Raw genomic sequence first — 15,976 nt, 5'->3', positions numbered from 1 at the left:
TCTTTGAAAGCAACTCTCTCAGTGTGCCTCTTATGACATTTCTCCCCCTCGTGTCTCTAACACTTGCAATTCCTCTTTGGATTGCGTCACAACTGGCCCTTCAGAATGCCCTGAGGGACTGGACATACACACAGAACTTAGCGCTTAATTGTGAAGTAGATAGAAATGTTATCTTGAGCTGAACTTGCACTTTTTGGATATCTGTGGCATCAGGCTGGTTAAATACAATTTGGCTATAAAGTTTGACGTCTGTCCTTCAACAGTACAAACACAAGGATAGAAGTGAACAATCTGATGAGTTTAATGTTATACTCTACAGGAAGAGCATCTGGGGTTTTTCAACATGTTCCTCCTATTTCATGAGTGATCTACAGTTTGGAGAATGATACAAGTATTGGTTTTCACAAAGTTTGCTGCTTCAGTGTTTGTAGATCTTTTTGTCAGATGTTTCTGTGGTGTACTGAAGTAGAATTACAAGTATTTCAGAAGTTTCAAAGACTTTTATTCACAATTACATAAAGTTTTTGCATAGAGTCAATATTTACAGTGTTAGCCCATCTTTCTTTTCCAAGACCTCTGCAATTCGCCCTGTCATGCTGTTAATCAACTTCTGGGCCGAATTCTGCCCATTTTTGCAGAATCAATGCTTGGAGTTTGTCAGAATTTGTGGGGTTTTGTTTGTCCACCTGCCTCTTGAGGATTGACCACAAGTTCTCAATGGGATTAAGGCCTGGGGAGTTTTCAGGCCATGGATCCAAAATTTCGATGTTTTGTTCCCTGAGTCACTTTGTTATCACTTTTACTTTATGGCCCGGTGCTCCATCATGCTGGAAAAGTGATTGTTGGTCACCATACTGTTCTTGGATGGTTGGGAGCAGTTTCTTTTGGAGGATGTTTTGATACCATTCTGACAAAAAGATCTAAAAAAATTGAAGCAGCAAACTTAGTGAAAACCAATATTTGTCTTGTGCTCAAAACCTTTGGCCACGGCTGTAGTTTTTGATCTCATAAGGAAATACGAAATCTATCTCCTGTTTAATTATGCTGGTGGGACAACAGGTTGTGGATCGTGCAAGGTACAGCGCGTTGCCGCATACACCACACAGTGAAACAGCTCAGGATCCCTGTTGGCAACCCCCAAGTCAGACACGCGGTCCACTCCCACCCTCCAGAAATGACCATCTATCTGCCGCAGCCAGGTGTTATGTGGGCATCCCCTTGGCCTGGTCCAGCCACTCGGAACCTCAACAATAAGGACTCTGCAAGCCTGATCACCTTAGGGGGGCCACATGGCCAGACTACTATAATTGACACTCCCTCAAATGCAGAAAATGTGCTATCATTCAGGACTCTGTGAGCAACCACTCATTCAAAACAAAGCCAAACCAGGAGTAATTCTCCAAAGAGACACAGTACCGAACAATATAACTACTGCTATCTATCTATCTATCTATCTATCTATCTAGTGCCTTTCATTATCTATCTATCTATCTAGTGCCTTTCATTATCTATCTATCTATCTATCTATCTATCTAGTGCCTTTCATTATCTATCTATCTATCTATCTATCTATCTAAAAAGAGTTGGTGACCTGCAGTGGAGGATCCTACATGGGGCAATAGCCACCAATTCATTTTTAAAAACCATTGGTGCCAGCACAACAGATCAGTGTCCATTCGGCCTTCAGAAAGAAACAGTTTATCATTTATTTCTGTATTGTACCAGATTACAACCACTGCTGCATTTTCTTGATTTATTGTTGATGGATTTGGGAATTATATTTAATAACCTCATTTATATTTTTGGAATGTCTGTGTCAGGAGGTTGTAAAAGACAATGTTTACTTGGCAATTTTTTGTTAGGCCAGGCCAAGATGGCAACGTTAAAAATGAGAAGAAATAGAGATAAAGATCAGAAAACTACTGATGCTCTGTTAATGTTTAAGGTCCTCCTTCAAAGGAGATTGAGAATCGAATTTGAATATTTTAAACTTATTAATCAATTAGATATATTTAGAGAAATCTGGGCTGTAAATGATGTTTTATGCTCCTTGGAAGATAAATGTCTGGTACTAAAGTATGAGTAGGAAAAGTGTGTTATTAAATGTTGTTTAATTTTGACTGTTAATTTAAATGCAATTATGTTATAATTGTTAATAAAGGTCTGTTTAAAAAAATATCTATCTATCTATCTATCTATCTATTATAAAGTGCCTTTCCCTATCTATCTATCTATCTATCTATCTATCATATAGTACGTTATCTATCTATCTATCTATCTATCTATTATAAAGTGCCTTTCCCTATCTATCTATCTATCTATCTATCTATCATATAGTACGTTATCTATCTATCTATCTATCTATCTATCTAGTGTCTTTCATTATCTATCTATCTATCTATGTTCACATCTGCTCTACAGATTCACACCTGATTCTCTTGATCACTGCTAGCCTCACGTGTGAACATGACCCTAAGGTAATTCTTCTATTGATAGCAGAGTTTTACAAACTCTTAGAAGGAACTTAGGAGGAAATATCTTGTGATGCTTCTGTAAAGATAGGTTGTCTTTTACTAATAAAAACAATCTTTCAGTATTTAATTCACTCACATTATGTTGAGCGCCATGTAAATTTAAGTCATTCAGATGGTAGCTTTCCTGGATACTTTTAACATTGATAGGAAAAGTAATTAAAGTATATTGAAACACATTTCTGGTGGCACGGTGGTGCAGTGGTAGCGCTGCTACCTTGCAGTTAGGAGACCTGGGTTTGCTTCCTGGGTCCTCCCTGCGTGGAGTTTGCATGTTCTCCCCACGTCTGGGTGGGTTTCCTCCGGGTGCCCAGGTTTCCTCCCACAGTCCTAAGACATGCAGGTTAGGTTCATTGGCGATTCTACAATTATCTCTAGTGTGTACTTGGTGTGTGTGTGTTTGCACGCCCTGTGGTGGGCTGGCTCCCTGCCCGGGGTTTTTTTCCTGCCTTGTGCCCTGTGCTGGCTGGGGTTGGCTTCAGCAGACCCCCGTGACCCTGTAGTTAGGATATACCAGGTTGGATAATGGATGGATGGATGAAATACATTTCCACATGAATGTGATCAAGACATAATGTGCCTCTGCAATGTTGAGGTTTGGATTTCTAAATCATTTCTGAAATTAGATATAATTAAAACAGGGTGTCTATCACAACTCAAAAGCATTAAAGCATGCCAACTATACCAAGCCCATTCTGTCAGTAATCTAAGAATCCTTTGCTTCTGTTATAATTTACTGTCTTGCCAGCAATGAAAACTTCATAGCCAGAGTGCTTTTCTACCTCTCTATCCCAAAAGTTGAAACAGCTATTAAGATTTAGCATATGATTGTCAGTCTCTTTTCTATCTACAGAAATGTAACTGACTAGAATTGATTCTGTTACAGGTAGGTAGTTGATAATTTAATCTTCAGAAGTTTGACACCAGGTTATGTAGTGATCAGAGATTTACACTGACATACACTACTTGGTACATCCATTCATGAGGGGACTTTCACCTTCTCTGCTGGCAGCTGAGTCACAGGCTGAGATCTGGCCGCTCGGACAGTGCTAGTCTCTTGATAAGCAGCTTCCGATCCAGATGTAGTGCTGGTGATAGTTGTAGACACTGAAGTTTTCTTCTGAATTCTTCTCATTTCATTGAATAAAAGATAACAAAAGGAGTGTTACAGAAGTATGAGACATGATATGCATTTACTTTAAAAGCTTCAATCGCATGCAAAATTAATTCACTTCAAGCTGCATCTTACAAACTTCTACAGTCTGAAAAGATGTGAAGGAAACTACAGACATCCCATGCTGGTTTTAGAAGAATGAACTGTAGTGGCTGAAGGATTTCATACCAACTGAGTGCTCAATAATACAAACATAAAAACACTCTAAGTAACACCTTTCCAAGTCAAATGTTTTTGCCTCACCAGAGACACAAGTAGACATCCAAAAAGGTTAATTGATTCACACTGAGCCATAAAGTGTCGATAGAGATTTAATCTGAAAATATGCGGCTTCCAGTCCGCACTGAGTCTCTATTTTACTCTGGTTCTTACTTTTAGTATTAGGCATTTGGTGGTAATCTGGAATAACCTTTGGCCTATTACAGTTTTACAGCACTCTCTATACTATCTGCACAGCGGTGTGGTCAGGTGCCTATGGCTCTGGACAGCATACCATAAGATTACTGGCTTGATTCCCTTCCACTAACCTGCCTTTTCTTCCATTACAAAAAAATAGAAAAGGTTGCTCAATTTTGGACTAAAACAGTCACTCAGAAACTGAATGTATATGGGATATGCCTCAGGTATGTTTGACATTGAAAGAGTGATTGATTTATTGTTTTCTGCAAAAAGCAATATGTAACAAGTTAGTCAGTGCATGCATGGCGTAACATTACGGTAACTGATACATAAGTTGGAGTATTTTACAGTTTTTGGATCTTTCAAGAGTCAGTTATTACAATGTTGCTTATTAAACAGTTTTGTAACAATGAGTCATATTCAAAAGTAAAAGTGATGTGTTAACAGACTCCATTAAATATATCCTTTTTAACAGCACTTTAAAATGGAGCACAAATAGGCTTACAGTGGCTCAATGGCTTTTACACACAGCAGATTGAAAGTCAAGTTATATGAAAATGGCTTTGATTGATGTGTGTTCGTGTTGGATGCTCTGCAGCTAACTGATGTTCAAATTTCTTAAATATACCATTTTAAAAAAAAAAAAATAACCAATAGAATGGAATCCAAAATAAAAAGTAGCAAAAATTATTATCATAATTACACCACACTCTTAAAAATACTGGTTCTTAAACAGCACTTCACAGCTCTTTACTGGGCTGTGTGGTTCTCTGTAGAACTATTGCTTGACACAGCACCATTTCATTCTGGGAAGAGTTAATTGCATATGAAGCTGGTTCTTTGTGCTTTGAAAAACTTCTTAATATGTAGACAAAAATAATAAATAAGGTATAGTAGGTTACTTAGCAGGATATTAGCAGATTAAGAAAATCTGAATTTAGCCTGTGTTATTGTATGAGGCGAGAGTCCTTTTGAAATCATTAACCTTTTGCAGTGGTTCTCAACCTTTGGGGCGCACCCCCCGAAGTAACAAAAAGGGGGCGCGAAGATGTGAAAAAAGAAAAGAAGAAGAATTGAACATATGAAAAATACATCTATTGAAACCAAAACAAATGAACTTAAACTACATTCTGATACTAGAAAAATAAATAGAGTTAAATAAATGTCGATAAAAGTTAAGTAGGTATAATAAAATATGCATCTATAATATATCATTAATTAAAAAAGAACAAATTGGTATGAGTGGGCTCCTTTCAAAAAAACGTTAGGGGGGCACGATTAAAACTGTCATGAAAACTCGGGTCGCAAATACTTAAAGGTTGAGAAACGCTGACCTCTTGTCATTTCACAAATCTGTTACCATCTGTTCACTGCTATCTGCTGTATGGAGCCTGTTACAACTCTAAAGGTTCTTTCTGGAACCTTCATGTGGGTGGGTCTTTTGGGAACCAAAAATGATTCTCCTATGGCATCACTCTGAAGAACTGCTGTGACAATCACTGTATATTTTTAAGAGTGTAGGCAATCAAATAAAACAACGGGTGAGTGCCAAGCATCAGGAGAAATAGGTGGCAGGTATCACTTAGACATGGGGACTAGTAAATAATGCTAATCATATCCAGCAATGTGTAGTGGCAGTCAGATATGAATCTCTAATGGCCATTGAATATGTGGCTCAGTAAATGCAGTGCAAGAGTCCAATGCTATCCAGCCAAAGAAACCAGAACCTCATGCCAATCACACATAGGAAGCAATGCCTATTACTAAACCTACATAGGAACTTGCAGAAAAGGCTAAGGAGGCCCCAGAACAGGCGAGAAAAAAAGGTAAAATAAGTTCCACATCTAGCTATTGATTTTTCTTAAAACATGGTAATTTGTTAAAAAATATGCAAATAAATAAAAAGTTTGAAAGAACTGATTTATTGTATAATGGGTAGATGATCAGGGGCTTGCTGTGATTGTTTGTGTATATGTGGGACTGAAAGATGAGGACTGGGTGCCAGTGATCTGGGGCTGAAGTTACTGAAGTGTCCTAACTCCTGATGCCACTGTCCATTTTTAAACCTGCTGTATACTTTTATTAGTTAGGGCAGCTTCACTTTTCCCATGTTATTAATTAGTTCATTATTATTATTATTATTATTATTATTATTATTTCAAGCACCATTTAGTTGCAGGTTGATAACATCAGTTCTTTGCAGATGATATTGTTCAATCAATTCAGTCTTATAAATACTTACATAATTGCTTTTCCCTCCATTTATTTCCAGAGAAGTGACTTTTTTTTGTAGTTTATTAGTTTAAGCACCAGGAGAGGGCGCTGCTGTATGAGCTGTTCATGCATGTGCACACTCTGTGCGGCATTTGGCTCACTTGCATTGGGCATTTGAGCAACTTTCAGATGAGTAAAAGAGGAAAATATACAAAATGTACAAGTTCAAGCGATGAATCTAAAGTTAAAGTTGAGAATGTAAACAAGCATCACATCTGATGAAGACCATGGAGCGGCTGCTGTTTCACCACCTGAGGCCACAGGTCCTCCACGCCTTCGACCCTCTGCAGTTCGCATACCAGGAGAAGGTGGGAGCGGAGGATGCCATCACCTACATGCTACACTGATCCCTCTCCTACTTGGACAGAGGCAGTGGTGCAGTAAGAATTATGTTTCTGGACTTCTCTTGTGCCTTCAACACCATCCAACCTCTGCTCCTTAGAGACAAGCTGACTGAGATGGGAGTAGATTCATACCTGGTGGCATGGATCATGGACATTCTTACAGACAGGCCTCAGTATGTTTATCTCAGGAACTGCTGGTCTGACACTGTGGGCAACAACACAGGAGCGCCACAGGAGACTGTACTTCTCCAGTCCTGTTCAGCCAACATACATCAGACTTCCAATACGACTCGGAGTCCTGCCACGTGCAAAAGTTCGCTGATGACACTGCTATAGTGGGCTGCATCAGGAGTGGGCAGGAGGAGGAGTGTAGGAACCTAATCAAGGACTTTGTTAAATGGTGCGACTCAAACTACCTACACCTAAACGCCAGCTTGTGGTGATTTTAGGAGGCCCAGGCCCCTCATGGACCCCGTGATCATCAGAGGAGACTGTGTGCAGAGGGTGCAGACCTATAAATACCTGGGAGTGCAGCTGGATGATAAATTGGACTGGACTGCCAATACTGATGCTCTGTGTAAGAGAGGACAGAGCCGACTATACTTCCTAAGAAGACTGGCATCCTTCAACATCTGCAATAAGATGCTGCAGATGTTCTATCAGACGGTTCTGGTGAGCGCCCTCTTCTATGTGGTGGTGTGCTGGGGAGGCAGCATAAAGAAGAGGGACGCCTCACGCCTGGACAAACTGGTGAGGAAGGCAGGCTCTATTGTAGGCATGAAGCTAGACAGTTTGACATCTGTGGCAGAGCGACAGTTGCTGAGCAGGCTCCTTACAATCATGGACAATCCACTGCATCCACTGAACAGGAACATCTCCAGACAGAGGAGCAGCTTCAGGGACAGACTGCTGTAACTGTCCTGCTCCACTGACAGACTGAGGAGATCGTTCCTCTTCCACACTATGCGACTCTTCAATTCCACCCGGGGGTGTAAACGTTAACACTATACAAAGTTATTGTCTGTTATACCTGCATTTTTATCAATCTTTAATTTAATATTTTTTTTATCAGTATGCTGCTGCTGGAGTATGTGAATTTCCCCTTGAGATTAATAAAGTATCTATCTATCTATCTATCTATCTATCTATTTCAAGAGAAGTGACTTTTTTTGTAGTTTATTAGTTAAAGCACCAGGAGAGGGCGCTGCTGTGTGAGCTGTTCATGCATGTGTACACTCTGTGCGGCATTTGGCTCACTTGCATTGGGCATTCGAGCAACTGTCAGATGAGTAAAAGAGGAAAATATACAAAATATACAAGTTCAAGCGATGAATCTAAAGTTAAAGTTGAGAATGTAAACTAATTCCTAGTTGAAGTTGCACAGAACATTTCTCTGATTTTTAAGATGGTTGAGTTTTCAAATAGCCAATGCTTTTCAAAGGGAGATTTTAAAACTCTGTACAGCACAATGTGTTTGAGCTTTCTAAACAAAAATTGAATAGTCTTAACAAATTTCTTTGAAGAATAAGTGTTGCAACATTTCAGGAACATGTATCCACAAGGGGCAGAGTTGTTTCATGCAGACAGACAGACAGACATGACTTTCGTGTTTGGTGCACTGCACATTATATGTGAAGGCACCTAAAGAAATGATTGTGCGATTGACTGAGTGACATGTGCATTGTAGTCAGGTGACTAAGGAGCTGAACTGTGAACTACGTTCATTGTGAACATTGTTGGTTCTTAAATATTTCATTTAATCTTCCAGTGTAACGAAATTACAAATCTCATTTTCCAGTACAACAAGTAAATCTGTAAATCATTAGTAAATGATATTCACTACAAAGGGGTGTTACATAGAATATGATGTGATTTTGTAGTGTTGAGCACTTGCTTTATGAAGAGTCTAGTTATCATCCTTACTAGGAAAGCCACTTCTAAAAAACAACTCAATGATTGAATGGCTTCTGTCACACACAAGCAAATGGGAGGCAGTCAATGGGCTTAACTGAGGTAAGACGCAGAGTCAGGGGTTGACAAACTCTTTTCTTTCTCCTCTGCAGATCATCTAAAGGGAAGACCCACTAAAACCCTACCAACTTCCTCTTCCCCCTCCAGGCCATGCCCTCCTACTGACCTCACTTCAGCCAGTTCCCTCTCGGGCCCACCTCTTCCTGCCCACCGCCTAAAAGACCAGACACTTCAACCTTTCCTATCGGTCCCATTTTGGACACAGTCCTTTAAGACAACTCGTTTGTTATAATATACGGGGTGGATCCCCAAACCTTCTCTGCTTTTTGTCTCTCTTATTTACATCGCATAATATGAGGTGAAATATGGAGTATCAGCTAATGCCATGACCTTCACACTCATAATCATTTGCTATAAAATAATGCTTCAGGGTAGTCAAAAATATTTAACAAGCAGAGCAAAGGTAGCCAAACTTTTGATTTCAAAGTTGCTGAAAGGCAACAGTAAAGTTAGAAATAAAGTTTCAAAATGACACACATTGCTCATAATGAAAATATTCAAACTTTGCTTTCCTCCAGAATCACGGCACTCCAGTCATTTGCCCATCATTGTGACATAATGCTGTTAACGTCTTGTTTCACATAAATCGCAGGCATGATGGCACACATGACGAAAAGCATCCTGCCACAGGCTGGACAGTACGTTCACACTCAGGTCATGGTGACTCCTCTCTGTATTTATATCCTTTAAATTTGTTCCAACAAAATAAATTTGGCACAGTCACCTAGTAAATTGCACTCTTTCGGTTGAGCCACCTGCTGATCAGTCTGATCATGTCTGTGCCCCGATGTCAAATCTGAACATATGAAGCCCCCTACATTATACCTGCTGTACATTTGGTTGTCATTTTTGATGATAATTTATAGAATGTGTTTTACTCCAGAAATCAGGCTTTTAAAACATGCACATAAACACAACAACAATTAAGCACATATTTTTCTTATAAGGCTCACTCTTACTGTGGCATGTTGTCAATGTTTTGCTCTCCTTCAGATTCTGATGATGAGGCACCTAGGAGCAAAAAAAATGCACACTTTAGACAAAACACTTTCCCCTAATCGGTCAAACTGCAAGACAGGAGATTCTCCGAGTGTTTGAAATGCTTTGTCACTTACGTCCTTTGGAGTCAGACTAAAGAGAGACAGAAATAAATACAAAGGAAGAGTTGAAGAATTGTAGTTATCCATCCATTCTTCAGGCTTAGATAAAGTAATGGGGAGCCATAGCCTATCCCCAGCAGCATTCATAAATAAGTCAAGAATCAGACCTAGACTGGGCACTAATCCATCAAAGCACTCTAGAATCACCCATCAACTAAAACCATATGTGTTGATGACGTGGAATGATGCCAGTGTACCTGAAGGAAACCTGCTGTAGAGGGTGTGGTCATTCATGTGAGCCTGTCAGATTGAGCAAATGGCATCATGGGAGAGGTGTCTGTTAACCAAAGAGCTCATTTGCAGTGTTTGTAGGCTTCATCTCTTCTTTGGAAGACATTGATGCAGATAAAGATCTAAGATTCCCTGCCAGCTCCTCCTACCTGTCTATCAGTGCCACGTTACCCATTTTTAAAAGAGGCTCCTAGAGATATGCAGTGAGCTGGGGTGCAAGAAGACTCCATTACTTACTAAGTATGTGTTTTGGTAGATGTTGGCAGCATCTTGCACACACTTTACAAAAATTATGAATCATTAGAATCTTTACAACAATCATTAATCAGAAACCTTGATAATCTTTAAGAAGAATCTGGATAAGATGCTGGGACAACTTAGCTACTAGCTTAACAAACGGGCTTGATGGACTGATTGGTCTCCTCTAGTGAACTTTCTTATGTTCTTTTGTGCTTATTAGTTAATCAGTATCTCTAGGAGCCTCTTTTAACTCTTTTGACCACACATCAGTGTGTTTCTTCGTGCCGGTCCCATGCCCGGATAAATTGGGAGGGTTACGTCAGGAAGGGCATCCGGTGTAAAACTTTGCCAAATCCATATGCGGACAGATGATCTGCTGTAGCAACCCCTAACGGGAGCAGCCGCAAAAAGAAGAAGAAGGGGTGGATGTTGACTTACATCGACACATGGGGTTGTGGCGGATGTTGGCATTAATCGACATCCGGGGTAGAGGGCAGTAATCAGTTGTAAACGTTATGTTGTCGGCTCTGTTTGCTAGCAGTGTGCCGAGTGCAGTCCGTGTTATCAGGCACCTGTTGCTGTGTACGGTGACAGGCACCTGAAACAGTGGCACCAGTGTCACACGTACTGCATGCCACTGGCTGCTTCTAAAGTTGCCGTATGTCACAGGACTAACAGGTATGTGAATTCATGGAGTGGAGAGGCTCATGGAACATAAAACACTGCAACGTTTGTCATTCATAAATATTTTATGTTGATTTATATGTGAAACCATCACTTTGTCTGCTTTTCAGAAAACTGAGCTTTCTGGAAAAAATATTCAGCCTTGGGCCAAAACAAACAAAAAATAATAATAATAATAATTAGCCCTGAAAGAGTTAAAGATGGTAATGTGGCACTGATGAACAAGTAGCAGGAGCTGGCAGGGAATCATAGATCTTTATCTGGCTCAATAGTTTCCCCATTCTTGCCACATTCTACAGGGGCACCATCAAGAACATTCTGACCAGCTTCTTCACTGTCTGGTTAGGGAACTTCAGTGTGTCTCTGACGGTAAAGTCCTATAACAGATAATGCACACTGCAGAAAAGATTGCTGGGTCCTATCTGGCCTCCATTGAGGACATCTTTATAAAGGTGCAAACCTTACAGAATTACAGAAGTTCACTCCCACTCCTCCCAACATCCCAAGGTGTAGCATCCAAACCAGTTCTGCCAGGTATTACAACAGCTTCTACCCTTGGCTGTCCAGACTCCAAACTCTGTGCTGCCCCCCTGTCCTCAGGAATATATCTCAGGTCATTGAAGATGTGAGGCATTCTACCCTGTGACAACAATGACAATCGACAGGGTTTAAATATGAATAAGTTGCTATAGTTGTTTTAACTTTTGTAAAAATATATTTATACAGAGTTGGTGACTGATTACCAAGATGGTAAAGGGTAACCAATAGCAGAAAAGGTGAGAAAAGGGAGAGGGAAAGGACTTAAAACATTTAAAAAAGACTCACATTGGTGAAAGAATGCAGAAATCCCATTGTAATCATTTGTCCAGAAGTCTTGTAAATTTCAGGGGGCACTCAATGAGCAAATGACACTGTGGAGCCATGATGACAGATACTGAACCTCTGATCATTATAGTATGGAGCAGACAACCTGAAGGGTAGTGCTCCATTGACTTAAACCAATGACTTTATGACATGTCCTGTGACACTAGATGAAACATTGGAGCTCTGGGTAGATTAAACTGTGAATGGCCACCACCTGCCAAAGATGACTGATGTCTTTGAAAGACTCTGCACAGAATAAACACCTATAAAGGCAACTGACTCCGGTAAAAGAAACAACCCATCCAAAAGCTACAAAGGGAACAACCATTCTAAACAGGTTAAGGTGGTGTTTCAAAGGGGAGTTTTCTGGATGTCAGGCTTGAAAAGATACATTTCGGGGACTGGCACTAGCTTTATTCTGCAGAGCTGATTAGTGGCCCTAGAGGGTCCTAGTGAAAGAAGGTTAGAAATTCATTATCAACTATGAAATGTGGGTTGTATTATGTTAGGTTCTCATGTTTACTGAGAATTGATTAAATACAATATTTTTTTATTTACTTTGGGTCATTTTTGTCATTTTCTGTTCTAATTCTAACATAACATAACAAGTCACTCAAATTGACTTCAGGCAATATCAGATCACTAGAAACCATCCTGACGGCATCAAGCACATGGCAGGAAGCAATTTAGGATGGTATGGCAGTCCATCAACAGGTCGACTTACACGTATTCCCACATTTAAATTAGCAAAAAATGTTTCAACATGAAAAAAATTTAAGGTTTAAGTTTACACTTTGTTATGCCCCGTATGACCTATTTTTTTTATTAATGGCATTTACTGTGTATATTTGTAAGGTTTTCTTGTATGTATTGGGAGGAATGTCCTCGACCAAGAAGAAGCGAGGGAGATGGCATACACAGGGTTTCTTCTCCGGGCAACCAGATGGCAGCTCCCCTGGGTTGCAGCAGTGCCATGGACTCCAATAGGGCATCATGGGATATGGAGTTGTTTGACTTAGCCCTGTAGAGTCCCATGGGTGCTACGGGGACTAACAAGCCCTATTTCATGGGGCTCTCGCTTTACTCAGAAGTGCTTCCAGGCCAAGTCTTTGCAACACCGGAACTACTTCCAGGGATTACTTAAAATGAGCTGCCTAGCACTGCTCAGGGAGACATAGTCGGGAGGAAGGAAGACAAAGCTTGCCAGGAGGAGCGAAGGAAGCAGAGAGTTGCTGAAGACAAAGAGAAGAAGAGACAAAGAGTTGCTGTGGGTTGGCTGTATTGTGTTTGTGCTACAGTGTTTGTACTTTTGGCTGTGGTGGGAAACACTTACAGAGGAAGTGTTTCCCACAATAAAAACTCATTCATTTTATACTGGTGTCTGAGCCTGACTGTGTCGGGTTTGTAGAACTGCAGGCCACAGTATGTATTCTCCACAACCCTGAATAAGACAAGTAGTTTAGAAAATAAATATGTTGTCATGTGTGCAATCATAACACAGGCTTTACAGGAAGTTGTGTTTTGCCCTTTATAACCAGAAACTCAGGGACACAGAAGAACAGTAACCTGTCCGTGCTTCACCTCTCCCAGTCTCCAGGACATATAAATCCTTTACACACCAATATGGCACTGCTATTGTGGATGCCTGCTAAAGACCTATCTGCTTACTGCGACAGCATTGCATACTTGATGAACTTTTATTTTCCCTTTGATCTGCCAACTTTGCTTTAAAAGGAATAAACAGGGCTTTCTTTCTGGGACTCCCACCTTTTTCATATCTCGGTTTGTTGTTTTTTTCTCAACAGTATGTAGGTATGTATTTGTTTATAGTGGTATCACCAGAGCTTTTGTTTCAAGTCCTCTCCTCATCACTACCTCCATGGACTGCAGGTTTTACTGGTTGTCGATTGCACGCTGGCCAGACGTCTTCTCTGCAGTAGACTGGTGTTCATTGAAGGGCTGGTCCCCGTCTTACATTTGAATAGGCGGGATTACAAACTGAATGAATTTACATATGCATACATTTTTAACTGCCCTAATCAAAATCAGGTTTGTGGGAGATGGGAGTCTATCCTAGTAGCAAGCACTGAGTGCCAGGCAGAGAATAGGGCAGCATTCCAGTCTGACACAAACCCACTCACACTGGGGTCAATTTATAGGTGTCAATTTGCCTAATTTGCATACATTTATTTATACTAAAGTGTTATTTTGTTTTTAATTAATAATATACTAGGGGGCTTTGCCTCCTGCTCGCTTCACTCGCCAAGGACACCCAAAAAACCCCCTCTTAAACGGTGATATAATGGGAAACAAATACAGTTTGTTTTTAACCTCCTCTTTGCTCGATCAGCTGCTGGCTTGCTGCTGCTGCCGTGTTGCATGATCTGCATCTTGCACGGTGAACTTCTGTCATATCACCTATGTCAATATATTCAATCTCTTTTTGCTTTTACCTTTTCATTAATATTGCATTGAATTTTGATTCCGTGTTTAGAATTACATCGTGACAACGCAACGTATAACTGCCCGTGAGTGAATATCGTTTCTTTCTTTTTACAAGAAATGTGTCTGACAATGGCATTCACACAAATGAGAAATGATTTCTCACACGGGATTTCTAAAGTGGTACCCCAAAACTTTATCATGGTTTTGTCTGTTCTCTTACACTGTGTATAAGCAGTTCTGAGTAAATTGCATTTCTATTATTAAAATATCATTAAAGAAACAGTAGATTTTGAAATATTTTCTCTGGCATTGCAAGTTGTTGCCTGCTGGGAGTCTCAACCCACCCAAGCTTCTGTTGTGCTTCTTGAAATGTTTTGAGCAACCTGTTTATTCTGCAATTACAACTGCTACTACCACCAGTTAAGTATCTGCTGGGGTGAGCAGATCTAAATTTAGCTTTTCATCTTGGCCTCTTGCAGCCTTTGGCAATTCTGTTTAGTTGCATTATAGAGCATATCGCTCCCACCCCCACTCTCCACTCCCCCACTCTCCACTCCCCCCATACTTTCTGTATTGCATTATGACACAAACCCTGGAAGATAATAAAGAATTTCACAGAAATTTCAGTTCTCTTGTGGGTTCCTACCAACATGCTCTGACGGCACTCTATCATACAGCAACACTCAAAACATAAGCAGGGCCAGTCATGATGAAAACAAGATTAATAAGCTGGGGATCTGGGGACATCTCAAAAAGCCCAGGAGAAAGAAAGAAAGAAAGAAAGAAAGAAAGAAAGAAAGAAAGAAAGAAAGAAAGAAAGAAAGAAAGAAGTCACCTTCAATGTAAATCTCAGCAGAGGTGGAGTCAGTCCCGTAGAAATTAGAAGCAAAGCAAGAGTAGCGTCCAGTGTCCTCCTCAAATGCCTCAGTGATGATCAGGGAATGCAGCTCCCCAACATTGAGAATCTGAATATCTGGGCTGTTCTCCAACTCCTTCCCCTCACAGAACCATCTGCATGACAAAAGCACATTTCATGAGGCAGACAGATTAATAACAAAAACCAGATGGCTTTGGAGCAAGATTCCTTGGGGCAGGATATGATAAGCTACCACAGGGGAACATGCAGTTCTTGTATAGCATGAGCGTTATGGCTATCAACTATGTCCTTTGGGAGGAGGTACTAGATGTAAATCTTTGGCAGATACTTGAGCTCTTTAGGTCAAAGAAAAAATGAGGTCAAGAATGCTACCTTGTTTCCATTGCTTGTTACATATCCTTCTCATTTGGGACCACAAAGAAGAACTCACCAATACTCTGTGCTTCAACTGTGCGCAGGACCCCCACAGTGAAAACTGAGCAAACATACCAAAGCAACCCAAACTTGACATCCCAATTTGAACCTGTCCACAAAAACTGGTGGCTAGATGGCCTAATAATTAAGGTGTTGGACTGCCATCTGGTGTTCAGTCATCAGCACCAACTCCAAGTGAGTATAACATAATTTGATACTTACTTTACAAAAAAAAGTACAAAATCATTTGTTACATTTTAATTTAGAAATTATTAAAAGTAGTAGTATCAGTTAAACAATTTCATGAA

At 40.2% G+C, this 15,976-nt stretch overlaps 1 protein-coding gene across 3 annotated transcripts in view; it reads right to left on the bottom strand.

Annotated features, from left to right (window-relative positions):
• mypn (myopalladin) overlaps positions 1 to 15,976 on the bottom strand; it is a 357,752-nt gene that overhangs the window by 189,543 nt on the left and 152,233 nt on the right. For all 3 annotated transcript variants that reach the window (XM_039735149.1, XM_039735165.1, XM_039735157.1), the window contains 3 exons: positions 15,213 to 15,388; positions 9,713 to 9,764; positions 3,529 to 3,658 (listed from right to left, as the gene is read on the bottom strand). In XM_039735149.1, coding sequence (XP_039591083.1) covers positions 3,529 to 3,658; positions 9,713 to 9,764; positions 15,213 to 15,388 — 358 coding nt within the window. The remainder of the gene's footprint in view (positions 1 to 3,528; positions 3,659 to 9,712; positions 9,765 to 15,212; positions 15,389 to 15,976) is intronic.

The sequence above is a fragment of the Polypterus senegalus genome, chromosome 1, assembly GCF_016835505.1.
Source record: "Polypterus senegalus isolate Bchr_013 chromosome 1, ASM1683550v1, whole genome shotgun sequence".
Classification (NCBI taxonomy): Eukaryota; Metazoa; Chordata; class Cladistia; order Polypteriformes; family Polypteridae; genus Polypterus; species Polypterus senegalus.
Note: the sequence above shows the minus strand (reverse complement) of the source record. Positions and strands in the feature narration are given on the sequence as shown.